We start from the raw sequence: 25,736 nt of genomic DNA, 5'->3' as shown, positions 1-25,736 counted from the left end.
AAAATAATACTAAAAAACAAGATGGCGGCCGAATTACGTCACCGATGACGTCAAAATATTTTTTTTCTACGATGAATTTTTTTGTAGATGATGCTCAAGAAATTTCAAATTTTTGCCATGTGGCGTTCTACTTGACGAATTTTTACTGGGATACCTCTTCACTGATGACGTCACGAAAAATCACACGTATTCCGGAGAGGGAGCTTGTTAAAATGTATCAAGCGAAATTTTTTTAACCGAGAAGGTTTCCGAGATACAGAGGTCCAAAGTTTATCTGTTTTTTCAAGATGGCGCCCGCATCACGTGACCTATGACGTCACAATTATCAATTATGTATGCTATCAAAAAAGATACATATTTGGTGAAAATTTTGTGTAGATTGGTCTTACCATTTCTGAGAAAATGGCATTTAAAGCGAAAAAATTTGGAAATTTTGCAAATTTACGGCGGAAGAAAAATAATAATAAACAGAAGAAAAACAATAGGTTATCCAGTCCATTTGACTGGATACCCTAATAACTACATCAGGATATGGTTGTAGTGTACAAACAATTAAGCTTGCAGCCCAGTTAACCACGACAAAGAAGAGTATGTGGAGGTGAGGCCTAATAGCAGACATTACAGAGTCTTATAGGCAGTGGCAGCTCTCACACTGATGTCTTATGGGCAAAAGCGGCCCCCCTCCAAAACAATCGTGAAGATCACTGGTATAGAGTAAGTTGTGAAAAACTTCCTGTATTTCAGCAAGGCCGGGTGAGGACTTAGGAACAAAGGCACACTGGAAAGTGCATATTGCACTTTAAGAGAAAACAGCATGGACTGTTTGGCCGGTGCACCATAGGTCATCGCGGTGAGATCGGTTGCGGAGCCTTGGAGAGGGAAGGTGTAAGCCTTTTTGTTGGGGCCGTGGGGCGAGGCGGCCTGTAAGATGACAACCCCAGAGCCATGGGCAGTCAATGATCGAGACTCATCATGCATGAAGGCGGTCCCAAAGTTTGTGAGGGCGCCAGGTTTTGAAGTGGGAGACCCAGTGTGGTAGTTGGAGTTGCAGTTGAAATCGGACCTTTGCAGAGGCAGCATCCCTCTCCTCATCACCATTCTCCAGCCCTGTGCCACATCAGCCCTGTAGAACGCCAACCTGCACGAGTCACACCGGACCCAAGACGAGCTCATGCCTTGCTCAAGCCCTCGCTCGTTCCCCATTGTTGTGCAAGTCCTGGTATAGTTTTTTTTTCGCGCTATAGTGGATTGTTTCTTTTCATTGGACAGAAGTGCATGTGCCCCCCTACTCATTTGTCCATCGAGTGCTTGGTTCAGCCATTTATTTATTGATAGTGTCTTGTCTGCCCTTATCCTCATATTTATTTTAATAAACTCCATTTTAACTTTGAGAGACGTTTTCCTGCCTTTTGCCTCCCATATTTGGCACCAAGTGCGACCTCAGATTGGAACGATCCTTGGGGTTTCACAAATGGTAAAGAACAGTTAATTGAATGCAGTGTGAATTTGGTAAGCTCTCGGCAATCTTCGGGAGTAGCAACAGCTCCTGGCATGACAGGTGATGTTAGTCAGACCTTTTGATGCGACTATGTATATTGTTATGGATTTCAGGATCGGATCTGCCGAATGCATACAAACATTTAGGTTCTCAGACAATTATTTCCCTAAATGCATGTCCAGCATAGACCCATCCCATTGTCTGGTGAGATTCTAACTTTGATGCGTTGAGAAGGGTAAAGAATAGATTCCCTTTCTTATGGAATGGTCTTTTTCTCTTTCCGACACATTCATGTACGCGAGATAGCCGTTTGCTCAACGGAGGCTCGTCTTCCCCCTTTCCATCAGGACATATTGGCTTGGAGGTGGACGATTTATTTACACCTTTGACTTACAGGATATTTGATTAAGCACATCACGGGGCTTTTCCTGAGCAGTTATTCTTACCGTCAAATACGGCTGTGGATCATTTATCTCACCCACCTATCTTCCATCGACATTCGACACACACCTCTTTCACCGACGTTGGCGCCCACCTTTTTCCATCGACGTTTGATGCCCTGTTTGGCAGATTTGTGGATGCTGGCTGGCTCTTGTTTGTGTCGGGCTGAACGGAGAGGTGATGGTTGTTGTTGACGTTTTATGAGCGCTTCACGTTTTCGCTCGATAATTCTGACAAATGGCTGCTTTCTATTGTTCTTTCAACACCACAAACATGGCATCGTAAGCCATGCCTGTGCTGATTTGGGGTTGTATCTCGCTCTGGTAAGGAAGGAATGGTCGTGAGCTTGGCGGTTGGTGACGTGCAGCAATGCACCAATAGGCAACGTGGATTTGGCTGAAGTCTGCTTGAGGCTCTTCCCACACTGGCCGCCGACAAAAAGGATGGGAGGCCCATTTTTCTGACAGTTTTGTGACAGCAGGGTGACGGCTATTTTCAGCTCCAGTCAGTTCCAGTCAGTCGGTTGGTGAGCTGGCGACAATTTAGTTTGTGACAGTTCGTGACGGCCTTGCAGCCTTGCAGCTATGATCGCTGGTGACAGTTTCACAGTGCGTCACAGCTCATTAGCGCCTTACAACTTCTCACAGTGCCTCAGCACCTTCCAGCTTCCTACAGCACTTCACAGTGCCTCACAGTGCCTCACAGCACCTCACAGCACCTCATCACCTCACAACTCCTCACAGCTTCTCGCAGCACCTCACAACGCCTCACAGCGCCTTACAGCTGTCCGTTGGTTGTGGCACCTGACGGTGGGTGACGATTGGACCATTCCTGCTGGTTCTGCTCGAGACCACCTCTTGGTGTACCTGATTCTTGGTGTCCCTGGTTCTTGGGGGTGACAACGTGACGTCGATTGGTGTTCAATCGCCTGTGTGTGGGTGGGTGCACGACAACGCAGGGCACTGGCAACGGACCAAGGCATGCTTACACATTTCAGGACATTCTATTTGACATAGTGATAAGCATCTGCTCTTTGTCTGTTTTTCTATCAATGCCTGTTTAATTCTTTCGTTGCTTGAGATTATTTTGATTGATTTGAATTTACCTATTTTCATCACAAGGAAATAAAAAGTTCTTCTGTTTATTTATTTTTTCCTTATTAATAAATTCCTTGTTGACGTTTCAACCTGTCCGTGCTTGTCCTTACTTTCCATTTATCTAGCATTGTCCAAACCTAGAGAGACTGGGAGGTAATTACCAAACTAATTGACCTGTCATAGTCGGCACACACCAGCGGTAAACGCTCGGCCGCCCTAATTAAGATCTAATCAAGATAAGATTGCTGCTTTGCCGAGGGCACGCTCCCCGTTCAGGAAACCACATGACCTCCAGTTAAACGGCAAAATTAGATAGTGGAAACTGGAACTCGTGGTTAATTGATTGGCCCTTGTGGTTGTAAAGCAACCCACCATATCACGATGTTAATCGTGAGCGGTGGCCCCAGGTCTGGCTCTTCCGAGGAGAAGCGGGGATTAACCCCCTCAGAATACACTCAGTACCCATGGCCGTAACAAAATATATATATATATATATATATATATATATATATATATGTATATAATTTGGTTTTGGAAAACTTACCCCAGGGAGAGATTCAATCCCGCTGCCGTTCGGTCATGCGGGGTTCCTTTCCGTTTTCCCTCCATCCACGCATTGCTTGGTAACCACATCAGGTGATCTCGCATGCGTGTTCGTGTCGCGTTTCACAAACATGTTCATGGCACTTGATGCTCAGCATAACCTGCGAGGTGCGGTGCTTCTTGCCAGCGTGGTACAGAGCAAAACAGTGTGACTGGTGTTTTCCACGCAAAGGAGGGGGCTGGGGGCTCTCGTTACGGCTTTGGATGCATATTCGGCGGGGCGGGGCTTCAGTTGAAAGTTCCCTCAAAATAGTATGGCAATTTCCACAAGTGACGTCATGCACCCGCCTCCATTGGCTGCGGACCAATGGAATAGGGAGAAGGGTTGTACGGAAGGAGGGGAAGAAAGCTGAGGTGAAGAAGAAGCAGAAGGGAAGAGAAGCGCACGGGACAGGCTCGTGCGAGCAGCGGCGAAAAGCACTCCTGAGCAGACGGCTCAGAAAGCAGACGCAGAAGGCTGAGGGAAGCAGAAAGGAGACAGAACGGAACGAGCTCGCCTGAGCAGAAGACTGAAAGGTTGAGAAGGCTCGTGAGGTAAAAAAAAAAAAGGAAAGTTTCACGAGCTGTTGGTGTCGAGTTTTTGTGGGAAAAAAACAACTCTCCTTCCACGAGCGTCGTCCTGCCCTCTCGATCCTGTCAGTCACGAAGGACGAGGAGAGTGAACGGCGGAACCTCATCGACGAGGGCCGGGGGAGGAAGAATCTGAGGAAGATGAGGGCAAGTCGCACATCCAGCTCACATATCTGGGATGCCAGAGAGGATTCGCCGACTGGGTCTTGGCACCTCAGGGATGTGGCTTTGTGTCCCCTTCACCACTGCCCGCCCATCTTCCCCATCCATTTCCCTCCACATTCTCCTGTATATTTGTGTGAGGTGAAGGAGAGTAGGAAAGACTGCTTTCCTTTTCTCCATTCATTACTTTTATTTTATTTTCAAGTTCTTCTTGTTTTATTCTTCTCCTCTGAGTGAATGATGGCCGAGTCGATTGTTTCAGTAAGATTGAAGACTAATTAAGACGTGTGATGGTTAAATCTGCTCTTACGTGCCTTTTTGTTGGTTTGTGAATGAATTTTTCAACGAACATCAATCTCACTGTAATCGGTATCATTGAAAAGGGCTTGATAAAAAAAACATTAAATTGATATATAAATCCTTGTTCTTGGGCTAATATTAAGGAAGTTATCAGTATTTTAAAAATGTGAAAATGGTCGATTTTTGGCTCTTTGTTACCTCTGCCACCAAAGGTGAAGGAGGTTATGTTTTCGCCCCTTTCTGTTTGTCTGTCTGTGTGTTTGTTTACCCTGTAGCAGCCACACCATTTCAGCGATCATGGCCAAACTGGGTACAGACGTCCGCCATGGTCCAACTTAGATAATTGTCGTTTTTGATGAATCTACGTCAAAGGTCAAGGTCAAGGTCACCGAAAAACCGAAATTTTTATTTTCGCAATAAAGTCTGCTAAAATGGTCGTATCGACTTCAAACCAAATCCAAAATGTGCATCTTCCAATTCTGCATCCAACCATATATCTCATTGGGGGTGTCACACCAACACCATTCTTAACGGTCAGGGGTCGAATGTCAGGGTCAAAAATTTCAAATTACGATAAAAATTCCATTTCAAGTCCGATTGGCTTCCAAGTCATGATCATGACCAAACTAAGTGCTAAAACTCATTAAACAGTAGCACTATCGACTTATAAGAACCAAATTGATTTCCAGGTTTTTGTTTTTTTTCAGAGATCATGGCGATATGACAAAGTTATTCCGGCAAGTCCTTGCTCAACGAGCAATTTCATTTGTTTGTTTGTGTGCAGGATATCTCAAAAAGTTGTGGACGGATTCCGATGCAATTTGGTGGACTGGTTGGGTGTGTGACAAGGACGAACTGATTCGATTTTGGTGAAGATCTGAATCCGGATCTGGATCTGATAATTTTTTTTCGTGATTCTTCACCATTGCGAGATAGGGCTAAACTAATATATAGCACGATGTCTCAAAAAGTTGTGGATGGATTCGGATGAAACTTGGTGGACAGGTTGGGTGTATGACCGCGACAAATTGATTCGATTTTGGTGAAGATCGGAATCCGGATCTGGATACGAGAATTATCCTCAATTCCTGCTCGTGGGTGTTCCATGCCCATCCTACCACCACAGCTGAGTCCCCGGGTTTGTCACTTTCCCATCGGTGATTGAATCCAGAGTGAGACGGCTTGTTTTTACCCGCCTGTACAGAATTAGTATTTTTGTTTTTTATCAATTGCATTTCCTTCCTTCCCTCCCAACCTGCCATCTCCTCTGTCATTATTCCACCATTCCCTTGTACTTTTTATTTGTTTGTAGTTTGGGGAATAAACCCGTTGGTTTTACAAAATCTAAGGTTCTCATGTCTCTCCTCACAACCGCGCGCACGTAGTCCACCATTATTCAGAACGTCTCCACAGGTGTTAAAACCGTTCGGTACATCTATGGATTTTAACCTCCCGCTGCCATGAGCTCGATGTTACTTATCCATTTACATCATTGATATATATATATATATATATATATATATATATATATATATATATATATATATATATATATATATATATATATATATATATATATATATATATATATATATATAGTTTTTTTTTTTTAAGAGAGTCATCTGTCTGTGTCACCATTTTTCTCAGAGATGGCTTAACGGATCTTCGTAAATCTTTCAGAGGTTCATCAATGAGTGTCAAGGATTATTTTAGGCCAATTTTTTTTTGAAAATAAAAGTTAGAAGTTGATTTGGGCAGGCGACCATGTTGGGCCATTTTTAAATCACTCCATAGTGCATAAGCCTTTGTAGCTATGTGAAAAGCTATATTAAATGATCTCCAACCCCATTGCTTTGTGGAAATGGGGAAGTCTTTTGGTCCACCTCCCCGCACTCAAAAAAAACATTGACCAGGTAACCCTGATGTGCTGATTATATATATATATATATATATATATATATATATATATATATATGTATATATATATATATATATATATATATATGTATATATATATACATATATATATATATATATATATGTATATATATATATACATATATATATATATATATATATGTATATATGTATACATACATACGTATAAGGTTTTTGCAGTTGGAATAATCCACTGTAATCACCAAAAGACAAAGCCAATCAAAATTTTATAGCTTGACCAAACTTGCACCTGTTTATGTTGATACAAACGGGTGAGAGCCAATCAAGTCTCAGTTGACATTTCGTTTGTGACCCACAAACTTCTTCAAAGCTAAGTGAACAAATCGAGTAGGTGGACCTACTTTTATCTGCAGCATGTTAATCCTCTTCTGGTCCAACATGCTGCTGTTCAGAATTCAAAACCAAAAATTTGACTTTTCTCTTTCTTGTTCATGCCGATCATCTTTGATTGATCATGTGCTCCCTCTGCATCTGTTTCCTGCATGATCTATTAAAACATAGATGTGCATTAAAGCTTGGAAAGTTCTTGGGCATGTATTGTACCTCCAGGTTTGTCCTCCTTGGCGAGGAAATCTGGTCATGTGGGCCCGTTTTGGGCGGGGTTAGAATGTGGGTGGGCAAGTCTGTCTTGGTGAAGATTGTGTGAGGGAGCGTGTCTGTGGGTGGTTGATTAGCGTGTCCTCTGGGTTCAATGTTCTCGTCACGTTGTGAGTTATTTGTGATCCACACTGTCCTCATTCTTGGAGTTTGCACGAACCGGTTTCTGCTTTTTGGATCAAAGAGGATGACTGAGCAGGAAGTTTTATTGTTTTTTCTGTTAAGCCTTCATTCTGAGCCAAGATTCCAGGATTAGTCGGTGGTGTTTGTTTGAAGTATCGTTTTAGAATTAGTCCAGACAATTCCAGTTTACCGGATTGAATCCGGCGAGTCGTGTTCAAACGACTGTGACAGTCACTCACTTTGAAGACTCCATCGGATCTGCTTCTGATGAGTGGGTTACCATACAGATTGGAGTCCCCAAAGCGGGTGAGCATCACGCCGACAGGCAACGATGTGACCGATCTAATAAGGCCGAGCAAACATTGATCACGGGATGCGAGCACATCTCGCAGCATTAATCGCAATCTTTTAACCTTGACGGGATTTAATCAAACACCTTGGGAAAGAACATAAAAGATAGACTTGGGGGAAAAACATCGAACAAAGCCAAAGGTATGGTGGGTGCAGAAATAAACATGATGTTAAGGGGACACGTCTTTCTATTACTGTACATACGCAACACATTCCTATTGCACAAATAGTACAATACTCTTACTCTAAACAAATACTAAAAAATAACTACTTCACCATTGAGAGAGAGGGCCAAAAACGATATATCGCACGATATCTCAAAACGTTATGTACGGATTTGGACAAAACTTGGTGGAAAGGTTGGGTGTGTGACAAAGAAGAATATACTGCATTCGATTTTCGTGAAGATCCGATCCGGATCTGGATGTGAGAATTTAATTTTTTTTAAAAGGGGTTCTCCACCATTGAGAAATGGGACCAAAAACGATATTACATCGCATGATGTTTCAAAAAGTTGTGAACGGGTTATGACAAAACTAGGTGGACGAGTTGTTTTGGTGACAAGAACAAGCCGATTCGTTTGTGGTTCAGGTCTGGAACCAGATCCAGCCTATCAGTGGGATACAAAGCCTCTAATTACATTTCCAACTTGGCCTCCAAAGCCAGTCTCGTCAACTGGGAATCCTCCATCGTGCAAAGTCCTTCCTTGGCCCACCTGAGATTCTGACCACAGCCAAAGTGCTTGTCCTCTTTCATTCCTATTTATTCCCACCTTTGGAATAAACTCTCACAATCTCTTCAATCCCATTCCTCCCTCCAGGCCTTCAAAACAGCTGTTGACCACCACCTCTTATCTTCCCCCATCCCAAATCATGATCTTTTCTACCCCCGTTAATCCATCCCAAACCCACATCCTGCAAATTCCCTGCCTTCCTTCCTTCCTGAAAGTCCCTGTAGTATCCATCTTGCATACCCATGTTCCCCACCCCATCCCTCTCCCTTCCACAGATCTTCTAATGTCTCTGTTCCCCACTGTTTTGTCCTTCCCTCTCCCACCCCTCTTGTCTCATGCCCCCCTTGCTGTGTTGTGTGTTAGCTCTCATACGAGCCTCGACAATGTGTACAAAAAAAAGAGGGTAAACTGGTCAACCTGGTGGAGTATGTGCTTCACTGAGCGCCGTTCTAGTTTTTCATGCGACACATGATGAGGCCATTTGGCACATCCTACATGTGCTGTGCTGATTCATATACAATGTTTAACCCCCTAACTGATGACTCTTGACTTGCCTGGTGTTGGCTCAGTGGTGAGGGTGGCGGCTTGGGATCCCAGGGTCCTGAGTTCAAGCCCCGTCGGCCGCTGAATTCATACACCAGGGGGGTTGACTCAGCCTGTCATCCTTCCGAGGTCGGCAAAATGAGTACCAGTTCCAGTGTGTGTACTGGTAGAGGGGCACTGCATCAGCGACACAGTCATGCTTCAAGAAATGATAGCTACCCCGGCAGCTAAGCTGCCATACGACCACCACCACTACCACCACCACTTTTGACTTTGTGTATATTCCTTTTCTTTTACTTGCAAAATTACAATTCAATTTGTTTCTATCACTGCAACACGACACCTCTCTCTCTCATAACACCCTCCGAATTTGGTCAAACCCTGCAAATTGCTCCTCGATATACACTTATCCCCTGATAAGTCCATCATTTGATTATCCAGTGGAATCCATATTAATAACACGAACCTCCACTGCATTGCAATCAAGTAATAATGAGAACATTCACGTGACAATCTCCTTACCATTTGTTCTCCAGACAGTGAAAACTGCAAATAGACAGACTTGCAATCGTTGTACATGAATCATATCATCGATAAGCATCCGTCGTCGAGCAAAGGCGATGTTGATGGAGCTCACCCTGGACTAAACTCGCAACTTCATATGAAACATCGACGCTTATGTAATTCCTCAACAGAGTTCCACTTCAGTTTTGTATAACGTGAGTAAGAATGAGCGGAAATGGGTTTAAACCACAAAGCAACCGGTGGGGAAAATATGCAACTGCGAAAGAGGCAAATAGAAACCAGGAAATGTTTACAATTACTAGCAGAGTAATCTGATGTGAAAAATAAATAAATATAGGAAAACCATATGTTTGACAAAATCTAGTGTTCCATGATGACTAAACCAAAAAGTTCTGCCAAATGGACAAGCACTTTGGTGAAGTCCAAACCACAATTTCTCTGAAAGATTTTTTTTGTTTTTAACGTATTTGCTTCCACAATCGCTACACTGTGATTACAGTCACAAAGGAAACGAGAAGAGCACTCGGTAGAGCGCATACCTCCGCCAGGCTGAACAGTTTACGTTTTGTATCCACCGATAGGCCAGATCTGAATCCGGACCTGAACCGAAATCTAATCGGCTTGTTCTTGTCACCTACCCAACTCATCCACCAAGTTTTGTCAGAATCCGTCAGCTTTTTGAGATATCATGTTATATATCGTTTTTGGCCCTATCTCTCAATGGTGAAGAATCATTTTTAAAAATTTGAAGAATTCTTGTATCCGGATCAGGATTCAGATCTTCACCAAAATCTAATGAATTATTCCTTGTCACACACCCAACCTGTCCACCAAATTTTGTCCAAATCTGTCCATAACGTTTTGAAATACAGTATCATGCTAGATATCGGTTTTAGCACGAACAAACAGACACAGACAGACAAGAGAGAAAACATAACCTCCGTCCACCTTCGGTGGAGGAGGTAAAGATAGGGCTTGTGGTTTCGGATCAATGCTATTTTGGCAAAGCTCGAAGGATCCGAGACGCCTTGTGACCTTCGTGGATTCCGATTTGTATTTTATTCTGGTTGGCCAAAAGAAAACCGTTCATCATTTGGGAGCTTTCAATGACGCCCCTCCAAAAGAGTTAAAGAAATCGAAATTGAGGATAATATCGGACGAGCAAGTTGCCTGGGCTCATATCACGTGGGATTCCAAACTGGGCAGAGATGGAGGCTCCTCTCTTGTTGTAGGGTTTATTATATGTACCCTCATTTTATATATTTGTCATATCACAGTCAGAGGAATGTTCATTATAGATCCATACCTTTATAATTTTCAAATAAATTTTTAATGTAACACCTTTTAAACTGACATATTTTATATTTATATCTAAACATTTTCTACGTATATGTTGTGTAATTTACAGTCACTGATGCATTTCCTATTCATTTATTAATGTTCTTATGCCAGAATTTTATTAAACAGTTCATTATCAGTAAAAGAAAACCCTTTTTTTCCCTTTGAATTACCAGGGAGAATGCAAATGGCATCTTCTGCTATTGAGTTGAGAAGCTGGGAGCAGCAATTCACATTCATTGCCACATGTGATGCAATGGAAATGCTCTAACGGTGGTGAGGTGCTCCATTTGAAACTGTTTATTCGATATATGTAGCTTTTTGATGCGTATGTGGTGTGTAATAAAAAATTGTATTGGTGTCAAAGCCAGTGACCAATTGCAAACTAATCATAAGGGGAGAGGTTGAACATTGCTTTTGTAAGAGATGCCAATTGAAATATATAAGGTAAACAACATAAATCCATGTAGGAGATCAAAATCAACCAAGCTGCTACTGAAGGACATTTTCCAATAAATTGTGTCTGATTTATGGCATGGCTGGATTCCAGCTTCACAGAACCATCATGAAAATGGATGGTAGAACAAGCACAAAGTAACTGGTTCAAGACTTGCAATTCCAACCCATCGACACTAAGCTATCTCCTTTGCAGATATTGCTGTAATCGCAGACCTGCTGATCCATGATGAGAAGTTAGTTGATCAAATGTGGGCCAAATTGTTTATGCTGTTGTTGAGACAACATATAAAAAGTTTGGGGTGGTGCTTTGCTACAACGTCGTGGAAACGTCACAGAAACTATTCCAAACTTCCACCACCCTTTCAACCTCAGATGGAACTTTCCTTGAGGTTCTGAGTGTGGTCAATATGACATATACACACACCTTGTTTTTTTTTTTCCATAGAGGTGAATTTTTTTTCCTCTCTCTGGTGATCTGTAATTGATTAGAGATTGGTTTGATAAATGGAACATGCCCTTCGATCATGGCAAATATTACAGTCCACTCTGTTGCTCTGGAAGGATCATCGAATGAACTCGCCTATCTATTTATATGGTCAGTCGCTGGAGGAGGTTCAGTCTCTTTAACTTCTGGACCTCACTATAAGTGAAGACACTTGAAAAATAAAATATTGCCTTGATCTGGATGCCACTTATACACTGGATTTGCATCCGTACCTTAAACAGAATATAATCGGCTTGTTCTTGTCACCGAAGAAACCCGTCCTCCAAGTTTTGTCATAGTCCATCAGCTTTTTGAGATATATATATATATATATATATATATATATATATATATATATATATATATATATATATATATATATATATATATATATATATATATATATATATGTTATATATCAAAAACGTATATCGTTTTTGGCACGAAATCACTCAATGGTGCCGAATGACTTAAAAAAAAAAATTTATTCTTTGTGTCAGGATCTGAATTAGGATCTTCATCAATATTGAATTGCTTTGTCCTTGTCGCACACCCAACCTGTGCACCAAGATTTGTCCGAATCTGCCCATAACTTTTTATATGCCCGGTATATATGTATATATATATATATATATATATATATATATATATATATATATATATATATATATATATATATATATATCGTATATCGGGGCATATTATTAAGATATGATGCTATATATAGTCTCTGTCTCTGTCTCTGGTGAATAATCACTTGAAAAATTCTCGTTTTCGAATCTGGATCTCCACCAAAATCTCATCAATCCATCCTTGTCACACTCCTAACCTGTGCACTAAGTTTTGTCCCAATTTTTCATAACTTTTGAGATATCCTGCTCACAAACAACCATGCAGATATATAGGGGTGAAAACATAATCTCTATCCACCTTCGGTGGCAGAGGTAACGATCTGGTAGAGGGATGAAGCATTGTCTGACTTCTTCATAAACAGCACAAATCTTTACTGTGTAGTTGTGTCATACCAATGCAGGGTATGGAGTTATATTGAGAACATCCTAGATTTAAACAACACTGTAAATATAATCTACTAGTCCATGAAGAAAAGGCTTTGTGCTGTTGTATTTAAAGAATCAAATATGCCACATATTGTATTGAGCATTACACATGATATATTGAGCACATGCGAGATTAAAAATAATCAATATGTGCCACTGGTCCACAAAACAATGGATATGTGCTCTTTGAAGCAGCTGGCTATGAAGATAAAATAACAAAAACGTCAAGGTAATGAAGAACTCAGGAAAATAGGAGCACTTGTTGAAACCTCTGTGAAATGTTCACCATGAGAATGAAATGGCAATGCACAGGAAGATAGACGAAAGCATTGAATATAAAAATATGACCACTGGACCTGTAGCTTATCTGGGCCCTATCCTAATGTTGGAACCCAACTTTGGTAGCATTCTGACTGGTGGGTTGAGAGAAAGAAGATTTTTGAAGGAATTTATGTGGTTTTTCCAAACATTTACAAAGCCGGGCATTTTGACACACTTCCGGTAATGTGATCGGCATGACCTCCGCAAGTTAACATCGTTACCTTGGCTGAATGTCGAAACCCAAATTTGGTGGCATTCTGACTGGTGGGTCTGGAGAAGATTTTTGAAGTTATTTACCAAGTCGGCCATTTTGACCCACTTAAAGTCAAGTGACCGGAACTTGCTTTGCAATTCCTGTTACCAGTCAAGAGTGGAACCTTGCTGCGAAATTTAAGACAGATCAGCTCAGCGGTTTAGCTAGAGAAGTCAAAATAGACGGACGGACAGATGGACGGATGGTGCGAGATGACGACACTTTATCTGGAATTTAAATTCCTGATAAGCTAATAATAATAATTGTACTATCAAGGAGTCTAAGAGGAGCTTACTGCTTCGACAAGCAAACGCAATATGGACATTATGCCGAAGTGTTCAATGGCAGTTGTTTAACGTTTATCTTGTGAGATAATATTGTGAGATTGGTGCTTTCTCAGTATCACGACACACCACCTGACAATTTCGCCATGATTATTATCAACGCATAATGTCACTCTTTTTCACGCTATCTTCACTTCAAGAAATAATTATTAGGGCTGATACGATGTCTCACTCGCCCCTGAGTTATCAAGTGTGGGCTTGATACCCCACTGGACTGTAAGATGTCAAATTGTGAGCTTTGCAAGCAGGGAGTCAATCCACGATTACGCTGTCCTTTGGATGGGATGTCATGCCAGCTGTCCCCATCTAACATTGTTGTTAAGGATCCCATGATGATTTTCAAATGGAGTACCATTCACCTTGTGTGTTGACAGCAAGATGGTGCATTGATAGTGCACTTAACTTTTTGCTGTTTCGTCTGTGTTCGATTCCTGACCCGACTGTAGTATAAACTGTCATAAACGTTGTTGCTTCACAGGCTGGCAGGAAAAGGTGTGTTGTTTCTAAAGCGTACATCAAGCTGGGTGTCTTGTCTGTTCGCATGAGTTGATGGATATCAAAGATCCCATGGTGTATTTCACGACGAATAGGTGAGTTATCTCCAGCACCCTGAACAAAATACAAATTCCTGTCTAGGTTTCCTTAATTCGAACATCAGACCGAGCCAGGTGGGTCATGAAAGACTTGAAGCAAAAATTTTCCATAGCCAACCTCACAAAAAGGTATAGCGTTATAGTAGTGGTGTTGTGTGATGGTTCCCTGGAGGAATTGCAAAATCCAAGGTTATTCCACAGATCCGCTTCGTGAAGATGCAGCCAGCAGATCCAATGTGATTGAATCCCAATCAAATATGTCCATTCACAACGAAGATAGCACGAATCAATCCAAGAAGACATCGAATGCTTGTGGCAGGGCTTCATCTTCATTTTTCAATTGTAATAAATACAATGGTCCTGCAAATCAAACATGGGATTAGTTAGAAATCATGCTATTACTAAAATGAAATGAGCGATAATGAAGGGTTAATTAATAATCTCATCATGAATATTCATGTGTTTTGTAACTCCAGTTATAAGTGAAGGCAGCTGTGAGGTTGTAGGGAGTGCAGGTAGCTGTGAGGTTAGAGCAACTGCAAGCAGCTGTGAGGTTGTAGCAAGTGCAGGCAACTGTGAGGTTGTAGCGAGTTCCGGCAACTGTGAGGTTGGAGCGAGTGCAGGTAGCTGTGAGGTTGTAGCGAGTACAGGTAGCTGTGAGGTTGGAGTGAGTGCAGCTGTGAAGTTGGAGCGAGTGCAGGTAGCTGTGAGGTTGTAGCAAGTGCAGGCAGCTGTGAGGTTGTAGTGACTGCAGGTTGTGATGAGGTTGTAACGAGTGCAGGCAGTAGTTTGGGTAGTGTAGAGCAAGCAAGGAATCAAGCGGACATGTTTTTAAATTCTCGATGAAAGTAATATGTATGTATATATGTATATATATATATATTCCTCATTCTACAGGAAGGATCGAAGAAAAAGAAACGAATTAAAGGGATACTGAAGGAAGGTGAAATGACTATGTTGGGTCATAGCAAGAAGGCATTGGTTGTGGAACACATTCATTCATTAGCTATACCACTCGCAAGTAAGTATGAAATGTCTTCATATAAAGTAGAGAAGATTGATGTTGGTGAGTTGTTAAGTGATTGAATAGACCAATCCAGGATCCACTGTTACAATGAGTGCAGATATTTCCTGGTGGAGGAGTTGATTCTGGCTTGGAGAGTGCGAAGGCTGCTAACTTATTTCGCCTTTCATATTTCTCTTCAGCCAATGCACAATGAGTGGTCTTAAATTAGTGGGATCCCAGATGCTGTATCCTCCTCCATTGGGAGAAGTCATGAGCTTGGGTTTCTCAAGTACATGTGGAGATATTGCACCTCTTCAGGTTTGACTTCAGGACATCTATGAATGCACTTTTACTGTCCACCTCTCATCCTCTGACCTTCTCCCAACTCTGAGAAGAAGATTTGCTTTGGAAGGTGAGAGTCAGGCATGCAGACAACATGACAAGCCCAGCGAAGTTGTTGGCGAATAATGATGGCTTCAATACTGATGGTGTAGCTTCTGTCAGAGCACTGTTGATAGTGTTCCTATCTTCCCATTTGATATGGAGGACACTGTGAAAGCAGCGTTGATGGTACTTTTCCAGTGCCTTGATATGTCTGCGATACGTGGTCCAAACCTCCGATCCATTTCACAGGTTTGGAGTGATGGGGGCTTTGTACACAAGGAGCTTGGTCTGCATCCGGCTGTCATGGTCATCAATAACTTTTGAGGTGTTCAAAGGCTGCAACTGCACATTTTTAGCTGGTGTTTGGATCTCCTCGTCAACATCAGTATTGGTGGAGAGGTGGCTGCCCAGATATAGAAAGCGGTCCACATTCTGAACAATTTCCCCATTGATTTGGATCCTGGGAGCTTTGACTTGTTCGTTCAGAGGTAGTTGATGAAGGACTTCATTTTGCTGATGTTAATGGGGAGGCCTAATTTACCATCAGCTTCAGCCAAAGCTTTAATTATGGCCTGAAGGTTGCTTTCAGAGAGTGCACAAATACCGGCATCATCGGAGTATTGCAGCTTAACAACTGAAGTGCTCGTGATCTTGATCTTCGAGAAAAGTTGGCTCAGCTTGAAGAGAATCTCATTCATCCTTTACACAATTTTGATCCCAGGTGGAGGTTTGTCCTTCACAAGGTGGAGGATGACCGCAATGAAGATGGCTAAAAGGATGGGTGCAATGAATGACACTCTTGCTTCACACCTGTTTTGATCTCAAAGAGTTCTGTTGTCCTTCCATTGCTTAGGCCAATTGTAGACAAGTTATCATGGAGCAAACCAGTGACACCTGCTGCTTGTCTCCTTTCTTGAACATGGTGATGATTGTGGAATCCCAAAGGTCAGCTGGGATTTTCTCGGTGTACTAGATCCTGAGCAATAGGGCAGGCAGTTGGGTTATAATCTCCTTGCCTCCCTCCGGGAATTCCATCAGCTCTTGCTGCCTTCACTCTCATGATAGCATTGCAGATCTCTGCAGGGGTTGGTTGTACTCTGAGGTCATTACAGATTCGTTATTGGGGGATAAAGTTGAAGACGCTGTCATCAATATTGTTGTCACAGATCAAGAGGGTCAGAGACATTGTTGTGACATCCCTGGAGCCCATAGTGCCCTTGGATGTGATGGCACTCCCCTAAAGCTCAGTGGTTTTGTTTGTCTCATCTAATCCACAGTCTGTCCTGTATTGTGTCATGCATTTTCAATATGTCAATTTTGTCAATACAGTCCTGTATTGTGTCATGCATATTCATGTGTATGTGGCAGCTCCAATACAAGCCTTAGATCATGTTTTTTTTTTTCTTTTTTTTGGTCTTCTTTGTCGAGGCTCGAAAAAAGCTAACACACAGAACATATAACAAGGGGGGGCAGGAGACACGAGGGGCCGGAGAGGGAAGCACAAAAGAGTAGGGAACAGAGACTGTGGATTAGATCTGTGGACGGGAGAGGGATGGGGTGGGTTCCCTGGGGTAAACAGGGTGGACACCACAGGGACTTTCAGGAAGGAAAGCAGGGAATTTGAAAGAGGTGGGTTTTGGGTGTTTTAACAGGGGTAGAAAAGATCGTGGTTTTGGATGGGGGAAGATAAGAGATGGTGGTGAACAGCTGTTTTGAAGACGTGGAGGGAAGAGTGGGATTGAAGTGAATGTGGGAGTTTGTTTCAGAGGTGGGAAAAAAGAAGAATGAAAGAGTGAAGGTGAGCAGTGATTTCATGATTTTGGCAATTTCATCAGACGGGGGTTGCTGGCGGATCTTGAGTGCCCCGCGGTGGGGGGGGGGGGACAGGTCACAGACAGAGAAGGGGGGCAAGGCCAGAGAGGAGATGGTAGAAGAAAGAAAGAGCACCTCCCTGGCTGTGGTGAGAGCGTGAGAGACCCAAAGACTCAGTTCCATCGTGGGAGATACCAATGATCCGAAAAGCCTTGGTTTCTACAGCGTGAAAGGCTGGAGCATCAGCCCAGAGGGGAGATAGGTACGTCATCAGGTAGCGGATGCAAGCTTTGTATGGGGTCAGGAGCTCAGGTGTGTCAAGGAAGCACCTTGCATGATGGAGGATGCCCAGTTGTTGACTGGGTTTGGAGGCCAGCTTAGAAATGTGGCTATCCAGGAAAGATCATGGCAGATAGTGAGACCCAGAAGCTTAAATGAAAGGGCTTCTTCAAGAGGATTGTTGAGAGACTAGATGGGGGGGGGGGGTTCCAGACGGTCCTTTCTGAGAGACATTGTGAGGGTGTGAGATTTGTCAGGATTGAAAGACATGTTTCAAGTGTTGGACCAGTTTGTGATTTTATCCAGATCTGTAGAGAGTGAAGAGGCTGATTTCACTGAACAACAAATTTCAAAAAAATTTTTTTACTGGAGATGTGTAAAGTGATTTAGACTAATTTGGGTACGCTGATTTCAAAAATCATAACCGTTTTGCTGTATCACGTCAGGATTTTCAGTAACAGAAATATTCCCATTGCCTAGAAGTCAGGATTTCAATGAAATTTACATATGTCTTTAACATGTCTATTTCGTACAATTGTTGTTAACTTGTGTTATATTTCTTTCTTTCAGATAAAGATGAGTAGGCATTCCTGTACCAATCATCCTGACAACTTCTGTTATGTCTGTGGTCGGTATACCAAAAAAGATCAACAGCGAAGTATATCTACAGCAGTGAAAATGAAGGCCGCCTACTTTCACTACTTCGGGTGTAAGGTGGGGGACCACGAACAGAGCTGGGCACCACACATCTGCTGCACAAGCTGTCACACAACCTTGACTCAGTGGTTGGTGGGCAAGCGCGCGAGCATGCCATTTGCGGTGCCCATGATATGGCGTGAGCCGCAGAATCATCATGATTGTTATTTCTGCTGCACAAGCATCGCCGGTTTCAACAAGAAGAATAAAGGTCACATCAAGTACGCTGACTGCGTCTCTGCTCGTAAACCTGTGCCTCATGATGACGAGAACCCCGTTCCAACACCTCCAGCTGATCAGAACATAGCTGTAAGCAGTGGTGAAGAGGATGGTGATGATGAACCTTTTGAACCCGACACTCAAGAATCACACCTTCTGAACCAGGGAGACTTAAATGATCTTGTAAGAGATCTCTCGCTGTCAAAGGTGAAGGCAGAGCTGCTTGGATCAAGGCTGCAGCAGTGGAATCTACTTGAACCTAACACCAAGATATCCTTGTTCAGAGCACGTCACAGAGACATGGCTGAGTTCTTTGAGATGGAAGACACGATGACATTCTGCAGTGACATCAACGGTCTGTTGAAAGAACTTGGGTGTGATCACGATCCTGCAGACTGGCGCCTCTTCATCGACTCGGGAAGAACAGCTTGAAGGCTGTTTTGCTCCACAATGGCAACGAGAAACCATCAGTCCCACTGGCTCACGCGTTCGGCATGACAGAGACCTATGAGACTATGCGGCAGCTGCTTGATTCCATCAAGTACAATGACTTCAACTGGCACATCTGCGGAGACTTGAAAGTGGTGGCGCTGTTGTTAGGGCGGCAGTCAGGCTACACGAAATACATGTGCTTCCTTTGTCTCTGGGATAGCAGAGACGACAAGAATCACTGGACGAAGAAAGATTGGGAAGAGCGAAAAGAGCATGTACCTGGTCGACACAATGTGAAGCATGTCGCCCTTGTCGACCCAGCCAAGGTTTTCCTTCCACCACTCCACATAAAGCTCGGCTTGATGAAAAGTTTTGTACGGGCAATGGATCTGAATGGGCGTGGGTTTTTATACCTCAAGGAAAAGTTTGGCAACACCTTGTCGGAGGCCAAGATCAAGGCTGGTGTCTTTGTTGGACCGCAAATCCGACAGATTATGAAGGACGAAACTTTTCCGACAACTCTAAACCCCAAAGAGCTGGCAGCGTGGAGGAGCTTCAAAGCTGTGACGGACAACTTCTTGGGGAACGAGCGCGCGGACAACTATGAAGAAATAGTGCAGCAGCTGCTGGAGTCCTTCAGGAAACTTGGCTCCAGGATGTCCCTGAAAATCCATTTCCTACACCAGTACCTGAACTTCTTCCCTGACAACTTGGGAGCAGTCTCGGACGAGCACGGCGAGCGATTCCACCAAGAGATTTCACTCATGGAGACGCGTTACCAAGGGCGGCACAACCCGAACATGATGGGCGATTTCTGCTGGTTCCTGCATCGTGAAACTGACACAGAGCAGCACAAACGCAAAGCCAAATGCCTAAAGCATTTTTAATTACATTCTAGTCGAGTATTTCTGTAATTTCTATAATTTTGAAGCATTCATGATGAAATAAATGAATAAATGAATTTTTGTAAATTTCATTGAAATCCTGACTTCTAGGCAATGGGAATATTTCTGTTACTGAAAATCCTGACGTGATACAGCAAAACGGTTATGATTTTTGAAATCAGCGTACCCAAATTAGTCTAAATCACTTTACACATCTCCAGTAAAAAATTTTTGTTGTTCAGTGTTTTCAGCAAAGATTTTCAGCAAAGCGATAAAGAGGATGTTTAAAAACAAATGAACAAAACACAAACCTGGGCTGCATTTGAGCCTTGGGGAATAACTGCTGAAATCGAGCTATCTGGTTTCATCCCGGCATGTTTCATCTTCCTTTCTTTCTTTATCACATCTTGCTTCAGTCTTTCACACTTCTTTCTATTTTTTCACATTTCTATTTATTTGTGATAGTTCTTGATTTTTTTTTTTTCTTTTTGTTCATTTTCCTCCATTTTATCTTGCGTTGGCTCTTAATTTTTCTTTATCTACCTGTCTACAGAGAAGTGAATTCTTCCAAACTCTTTTTTCTGTAAGGCTCACTTGGCTGTGCCTGAGTGAGTTTGAGGGTCGAGCAGTATCGCTGAAACCTGAATCCTATCCAGGTTCCTCTCGACTAGATGATTCCATCTTTGCTTTCTGCTTATTCGTGTTCCTTCTGATGACTCCAATGCAGTATTTGGTCATTCATTTGAATCGGTATGGAGCATTGGCAATAGAGGGGTACTTGGGGATAGAGGTAAATCAGTTATTGTATTTGTGTGTAGTGATTGTGATTAATATCTGTAGAAGGGTCTTGTCAAAAGGTGAATTGGCTGTCGGTGTTCATTCATTCTTCACGATACAATTCTGCCCCACCACCAAAAATCTGTTCATCCCCCTTATTCATTCATTCTTCACGATACAATTCTGCCCCACCACCAGAAATCTGTTCATCCCCCTGTGCCCCACCAAAAAGTGTAGATAAATACTACTGTGTTTATGAATGTGTAAAATAACACCCTGGTGATGTTCCTGACCCTGCCACACTGCTCTCCTCCCCATTCCTCCTTCCCTAAATCCCTCTCCAATGAAATTAAGCCAATAAACTGACTTTTTTAATTCATCATGTGAATATGGCACAGGCATGATGTGCCAAATGACCTACTGCATTGAAGTTCCTTTTATTACAGCGCATGCGTTGTATACAATTGCACCGAGTTTGAAATGTCCCCGGTGTCTACCACGTCTCCGGTGTCCCCCCCCCCCCCCCCACGTGCCTCAAGACAGCCATTGACGGCCGTCTGGTAGATGGCAGTGCGTAACCGAGACGGAAATGGCGACAATTGATGGAACTACCCGAGTATTTCAATGGAAATTTGTGAAACTAATGTGTTATATATGTGAAAACCATTGAATTTATTGCTTGATGGAAAAAAAACAAGAAACGCGCCCCTCTCATGTACAAACGAATGAAAGATGTCATTTCCGCCCACCATGGCATTTCGCGTCGAAAGCTGAAAGCTAAGTTCTTCTTATGCCATCATTCTTTTGCGGCCCCCTGCCACGCTGTATCGAACGATTTCATTCCTTCTGTTATATATAAAGGTGCTTATCACAATAATAACAAGATTTTCACATTTCAAATATTAAGTACGCTTTTTAATTATTTTTCAACTGAAAAAGCATAAATTGCATATTTTAACATTAGTGTACTCATTTCCTTTACCACACGCGCTGAAAAGTATTGAAGGATTTCACTTGTTCTTGTAGTGATTCATTTATCCATTAATACATTATTTATTTATTTATTTATATTATGCAAATATTTGTAATCGAGCAAACATGTGACCTCGAGCAGCCGATCAGTTGTGTCCTTCCAGAAAGAGCCAATCAATGCAGGAGATGTTGGACGGTGACTACAAATGAGAGCTCATCATGACGACATGTGTGAAGCTCACCCACCTTTACTTACAAGCCTTTTCTCATCCCTATTCACGAGTCACTCGACACATCAATATTTAATAGTGACATTTGTTTGACATTACCAAGACTATTGAGCGAAGTGGATTTCGTTTGTTTGGCAAAACAACCACGACGACAACGAACGAATCACTTCTGCTCGCCATCTTTGACGCCATTTTAATGCTGCAGCGGCTCGACACCAATAAATCTTTCCTTCTTCAGCAACCGCTGGAGAGCCGACGAAGGAGCAATCATCAATCGGACTTCATATACAATACGTCATTGCGTTTTAAATGAAGTGAGATTTATTTTGTTCTGGTTTAAGCACCATCATCATAACCAGCGCACTGAAAGGAATAACCACCACAATCTCTTTGTAATGATTTTCACCTTCAGCTCATCTCGTTTATGTGATGTGGTTTGTAATCACAACGAGATATAATTTGAGAAGTGTCTGTTTGTGTGTTTTCTGGACTTGCGAGTTGTATTAGGGGTGTACTCGGGGTGGTTTTAGGCGGTATAAAAATTAATAGCTGCAAGCAATGCTGGATTAACCATTCGGCAGACAAGGCATGTGCCTTAGGGCCAGCCAAAAATTTGGGCCAAAAATTATTTTCACATTAAATATTTGTCTTTTTTTGTATTAAAGATTTTGTTCTTGAATCAGTTCATCTTTTGTCTGGGGTCCATTTCCATGAGCCCAAGATCTAATTTAAATTTTTCAGGCCATTCTCTAAAATTTCAAAATGTGCCTTTGGGCCAGCCGAGGCTTAATCCGGCTCTGGCTTCAGGGGTTCTCTCTTTGTTAATGTGTACCGCATAGCGCTGCTCCCCGTGGGAGGGATATGGGTATTACAAGTCAAACAAAATCGACAATTTTGGGGGAATAAACACTTCTGTAATTCTGGGGGGAATTAACCCATCCATGAGGATGGGTTTCTCCCTAGTACGGTAACAAACTATCGTATTTTGAAGAAGCATACCAATGATTGTACAAGCCTGCTCATTTAGTTACCTTTCAGGATGTTAAAATCAGGGACGGCCCTATATTAAATGACGCCCCAGGCAAGGTTTGTTTTTGGCGCCTCCTCTCCATTTGTTCACTTTTTGAAAACCTTATGAGGGGGCAGCGAGGGCAGGCAGTGGTGAGGGGACAGCGAGGGCAGGCAGTGGTGAGGGGAAAGCGAGGGCAGGTACTGGTGAGGGGACAGCGAGGGCAGACAGTGGTGAGGTGACAGTGAGGAGAGGCAGTGGCGAGGGGACAGTGAGGGCAGGCAGTGGCGAGTGCAGGCAGTGGCGAGGGGACAGCGAGGGCAGGCAGTGGCGAGGGGACAGCGAGGGCAGACAGTGGCGAGGGGACAGCGAGGGCAGACAGTGGTGAGGTGACAGTGAGGAGAGTCAGTGGCGAGGGGACAGTGAGGGCAGGCAGTGGCGAGTGCAGGCAGTGGCGAAGGGACAGCGAGGGCAGGCAGTGGCGAGGGGACAGCGAGGGCAGACAGTGGCGAGGGGACAGCGAGGGCAGACAGTGGTGAGGGGACAGCGAGGGCAGACAGTGGTGAGGGGACAGCAAGGGCAGACAGTGGTGAGGGGACAGCGAGGGCAGGCAGTGGCGAGGGGACACAGAGGGCTGGCAGTGGTGAAGTGCTCGTGTAGGTCTTCTGAAGATATAGTGTGTGGATAATGCTGTGTATTCTTCACTCCAAAACTGCCTTCGCCGAGCCACTACCTCCCCCTCCCCCTCCCCAAAAGTTTTCATTTTAATTTCAACACCTTGGTGATATCCCTGTACCTGCCTCACTTTTCTCATCCCAACACCACCCCAAACCCCCTAATGAAATTGACTCGTTAGTTTGACAGATTTATATAAGCTGGTAGTGATGTCGGTATAGTGCAGGCATGACGGGCTTACTCTGAATGGCCTCCTACGCCAAATTCCCTCGTTACCTCCGCCACCGAGCTTGAAGGTGTGATTGCAAAATGGTTGCTAACAGCTGCTCCCATGTGGTTGTAAAATAGATTCGAGTATTAGAATCATCACCAAAGGATTTGCATCTGACTACATTCGTGACTTATGAGCAGTTCAGACGCAAACTTACCTCATATTTCCTTGATGCAGTATTTATATACATCGCTCTGCTTTTGTCTTCATTTTTGTCTTTCCTCCTGTCTTCCTTTATCCTGTGGAATATTTATTGGGGTTATTTCCAGCTTTTAATTTCTGCAAGAACGACTACTACTAATATTACTACGACTACTACTACCACTACTACTACTTTAACGGGGTTGGCTGGTGTAATCGGTGGGGTGGGGGCATTTATTCTCACTCTGTGGGGTTGGCTGGCAATTCAGGGTGCTGGCGATAACTCGCCTCCTCTTCACCAACGACAACGTGGAATCCCTGCCAGCCCACTCGGAGAGTAGGTAATGTTGCCCAGCCCCAACAACATCACTTTCCTTGTCGAGACATTTCCCCTAATGTCAGAAATGGTTTATCATATTTTGTCTACAACATTTTAGGGTCACAAATTATAAGTGCACTATTAAGAAACACAACAAATGGAAAAAAATAAAAAAATATATTCTCACTTTGTGAAAAACACTCACTTTTTCAGGCTCTGTTTTCTCATGTGATAAACAAATAGTACCATCGTCGTCACAAGTAGAACCAGCAACAATAGCCCTACTCCACACACATATATCTTCCAAGGTTGCATAAAGTCAGAATCATCTGTCAACTGTGTGGATGTTGCATTCACAATATTTCCACCTGGAAAGGAAAAAAGTCTCAGCGTCACATCTCGCTTTTGAAGGATTCATAACAAGTTGAACTTCCTTCTAGTTCCTTTGCTTGTGAGTTTTCTCATCCCACTAATAGGCCCACAAAAAGTGGGTGACAATGCATCTTAGAATTCCAAGAAAATTGTGTTGTGATGATGTTACTTGACGGTTTGTCCAACTTACTAAAACGTTTTATTCATACTAAAATACACAATTTGGTGTCTATCTCTGTCTGAGCGCGATGCAATTGGTCGTTACTTATCCAGTCTCAACCAAACTTGCCAGAAGGACTAAGGGTTACAGAACGAAGGTTTTAGCGACTTCATGTGCCCCCCATACCCAAGGGGGTTTCCACTTTGGACGAAATCCTTGTTAGGGTATCTAAATATTAGCTTATCATGCCGTTTTGTGGGGCACACCCATCAGTAGGAGAAAAAGTATATATAACTACAAACTATTTAGTCAATTCTGTCCACTGCTGTGACTGTTGTTTAACACTAAACTGAAATAAATTTGGAGGAATCCTGACATCCTTGAGGAATTCCATGCTAATCGAGGCCGGCACTGGCTCGATGCCTTCTCCCCAAGGGGTTATTAGGCCTTGGTCTGTTGTTCTCTCCCCTCTCCCCCTCCACCACACCCCAATGTTTTTCAGGCATTGACCACCACAGTGCAGAGGTGGCAGACTGAAGCTCCAGACCACTGGAGTGGACGTTGATAGCAGTTTGGAACCGTGAAACCATCCATTGGTTCACATGCGGCCCCCCGCGACACGCCGACCCAGCGTCCAGATCCAGTCCACCGGATCTGCACCCTTGGCATGGTGGGCAAGACCATCTGCCCATAGCTGTGTGGTTCACGATACTCACTGATACGGCTGAGCCATGCCCTTTCACTTT

At 43.1% G+C, this 25,736-nt stretch overlaps 3 protein-coding genes across 9 annotated transcripts in view; 1 reads left to right on the top strand and 2 right to left on the bottom strand.

The window, feature by feature from the left end:
- LOC147013174 (uncharacterized) overlaps window positions 1-9,795 on the bottom strand; it is a 53,469-nt gene extending 43,674 nt beyond the window's left edge. Inside the window, exon 1 of one of the 2 annotated variants that reach the window (XM_085854824.1) lies at window positions 9,500-9,795. In XM_085854824.1, coding sequence (XP_085710950.1) covers window positions 9,500-9,578 — 79 coding nt within the window. In that variant the 5' untranslated portion in view covers window positions 9,579-9,795. The remainder of the gene's footprint in view (window positions 1-9,499) is intronic. The other variant, XM_085854825.1, reaches the window with a different exon arrangement.
- Window positions 1-25,623, top strand: part of LOC147013173 (uncharacterized) — a 92,950-nt gene extending 67,327 nt beyond the window's left edge. For 2 of the 4 annotated variants that reach the window (XR_015051217.1, XR_015051218.1), the window contains 2 exons: window positions 11,017-11,116; window positions 14,238-14,349. The gene's annotated coding sequence lies outside the window, so the exon portion shown is untranslated. Of the gene's footprint in view, window positions 1-4,010; window positions 4,357-11,016; window positions 11,117-14,237; window positions 14,350-25,492 lie in introns of those variants that run through there. The other 2 variants (XR_015051219.1, XM_085854817.1) reach the window with 2 other exon arrangements.
- Window positions 12,764-25,736, bottom strand: part of LOC147013172 (uncharacterized) — a 55,135-nt gene continuing 42,162 nt past the window's right edge. For all 3 annotated transcript variants that reach the window (XM_085854826.1, XM_085854827.1, XM_085854828.1), the window contains exons 5-7: window positions 24,664-24,826; window positions 24,156-24,237; window positions 12,764-14,712 (exon numbers count right to left, since the gene is read on the bottom strand). In XM_085854826.1, coding sequence (XP_085710952.1) covers window positions 14,689-14,712; window positions 24,156-24,237; window positions 24,664-24,826 — 269 coding nt within the window. In that variant the 3' untranslated portion in view covers window positions 12,764-14,688. The remainder of the gene's footprint in view (window positions 14,713-24,155; window positions 24,238-24,663; window positions 24,827-25,736) is intronic.

This window comes from Eptatretus burgeri, chromosome 14, assembly GCF_056783735.1.
Source record: "Eptatretus burgeri isolate ZD-2024b chromosome 14, Ebu_testis_v1, whole genome shotgun sequence".
Lineage (NCBI taxonomy): Eukaryota > Metazoa > Chordata > Myxini > Myxiniformes > Myxinidae > Eptatretus > Eptatretus burgeri.
This window is presented reverse-complemented; position numbering and strand designations above follow the sequence as displayed.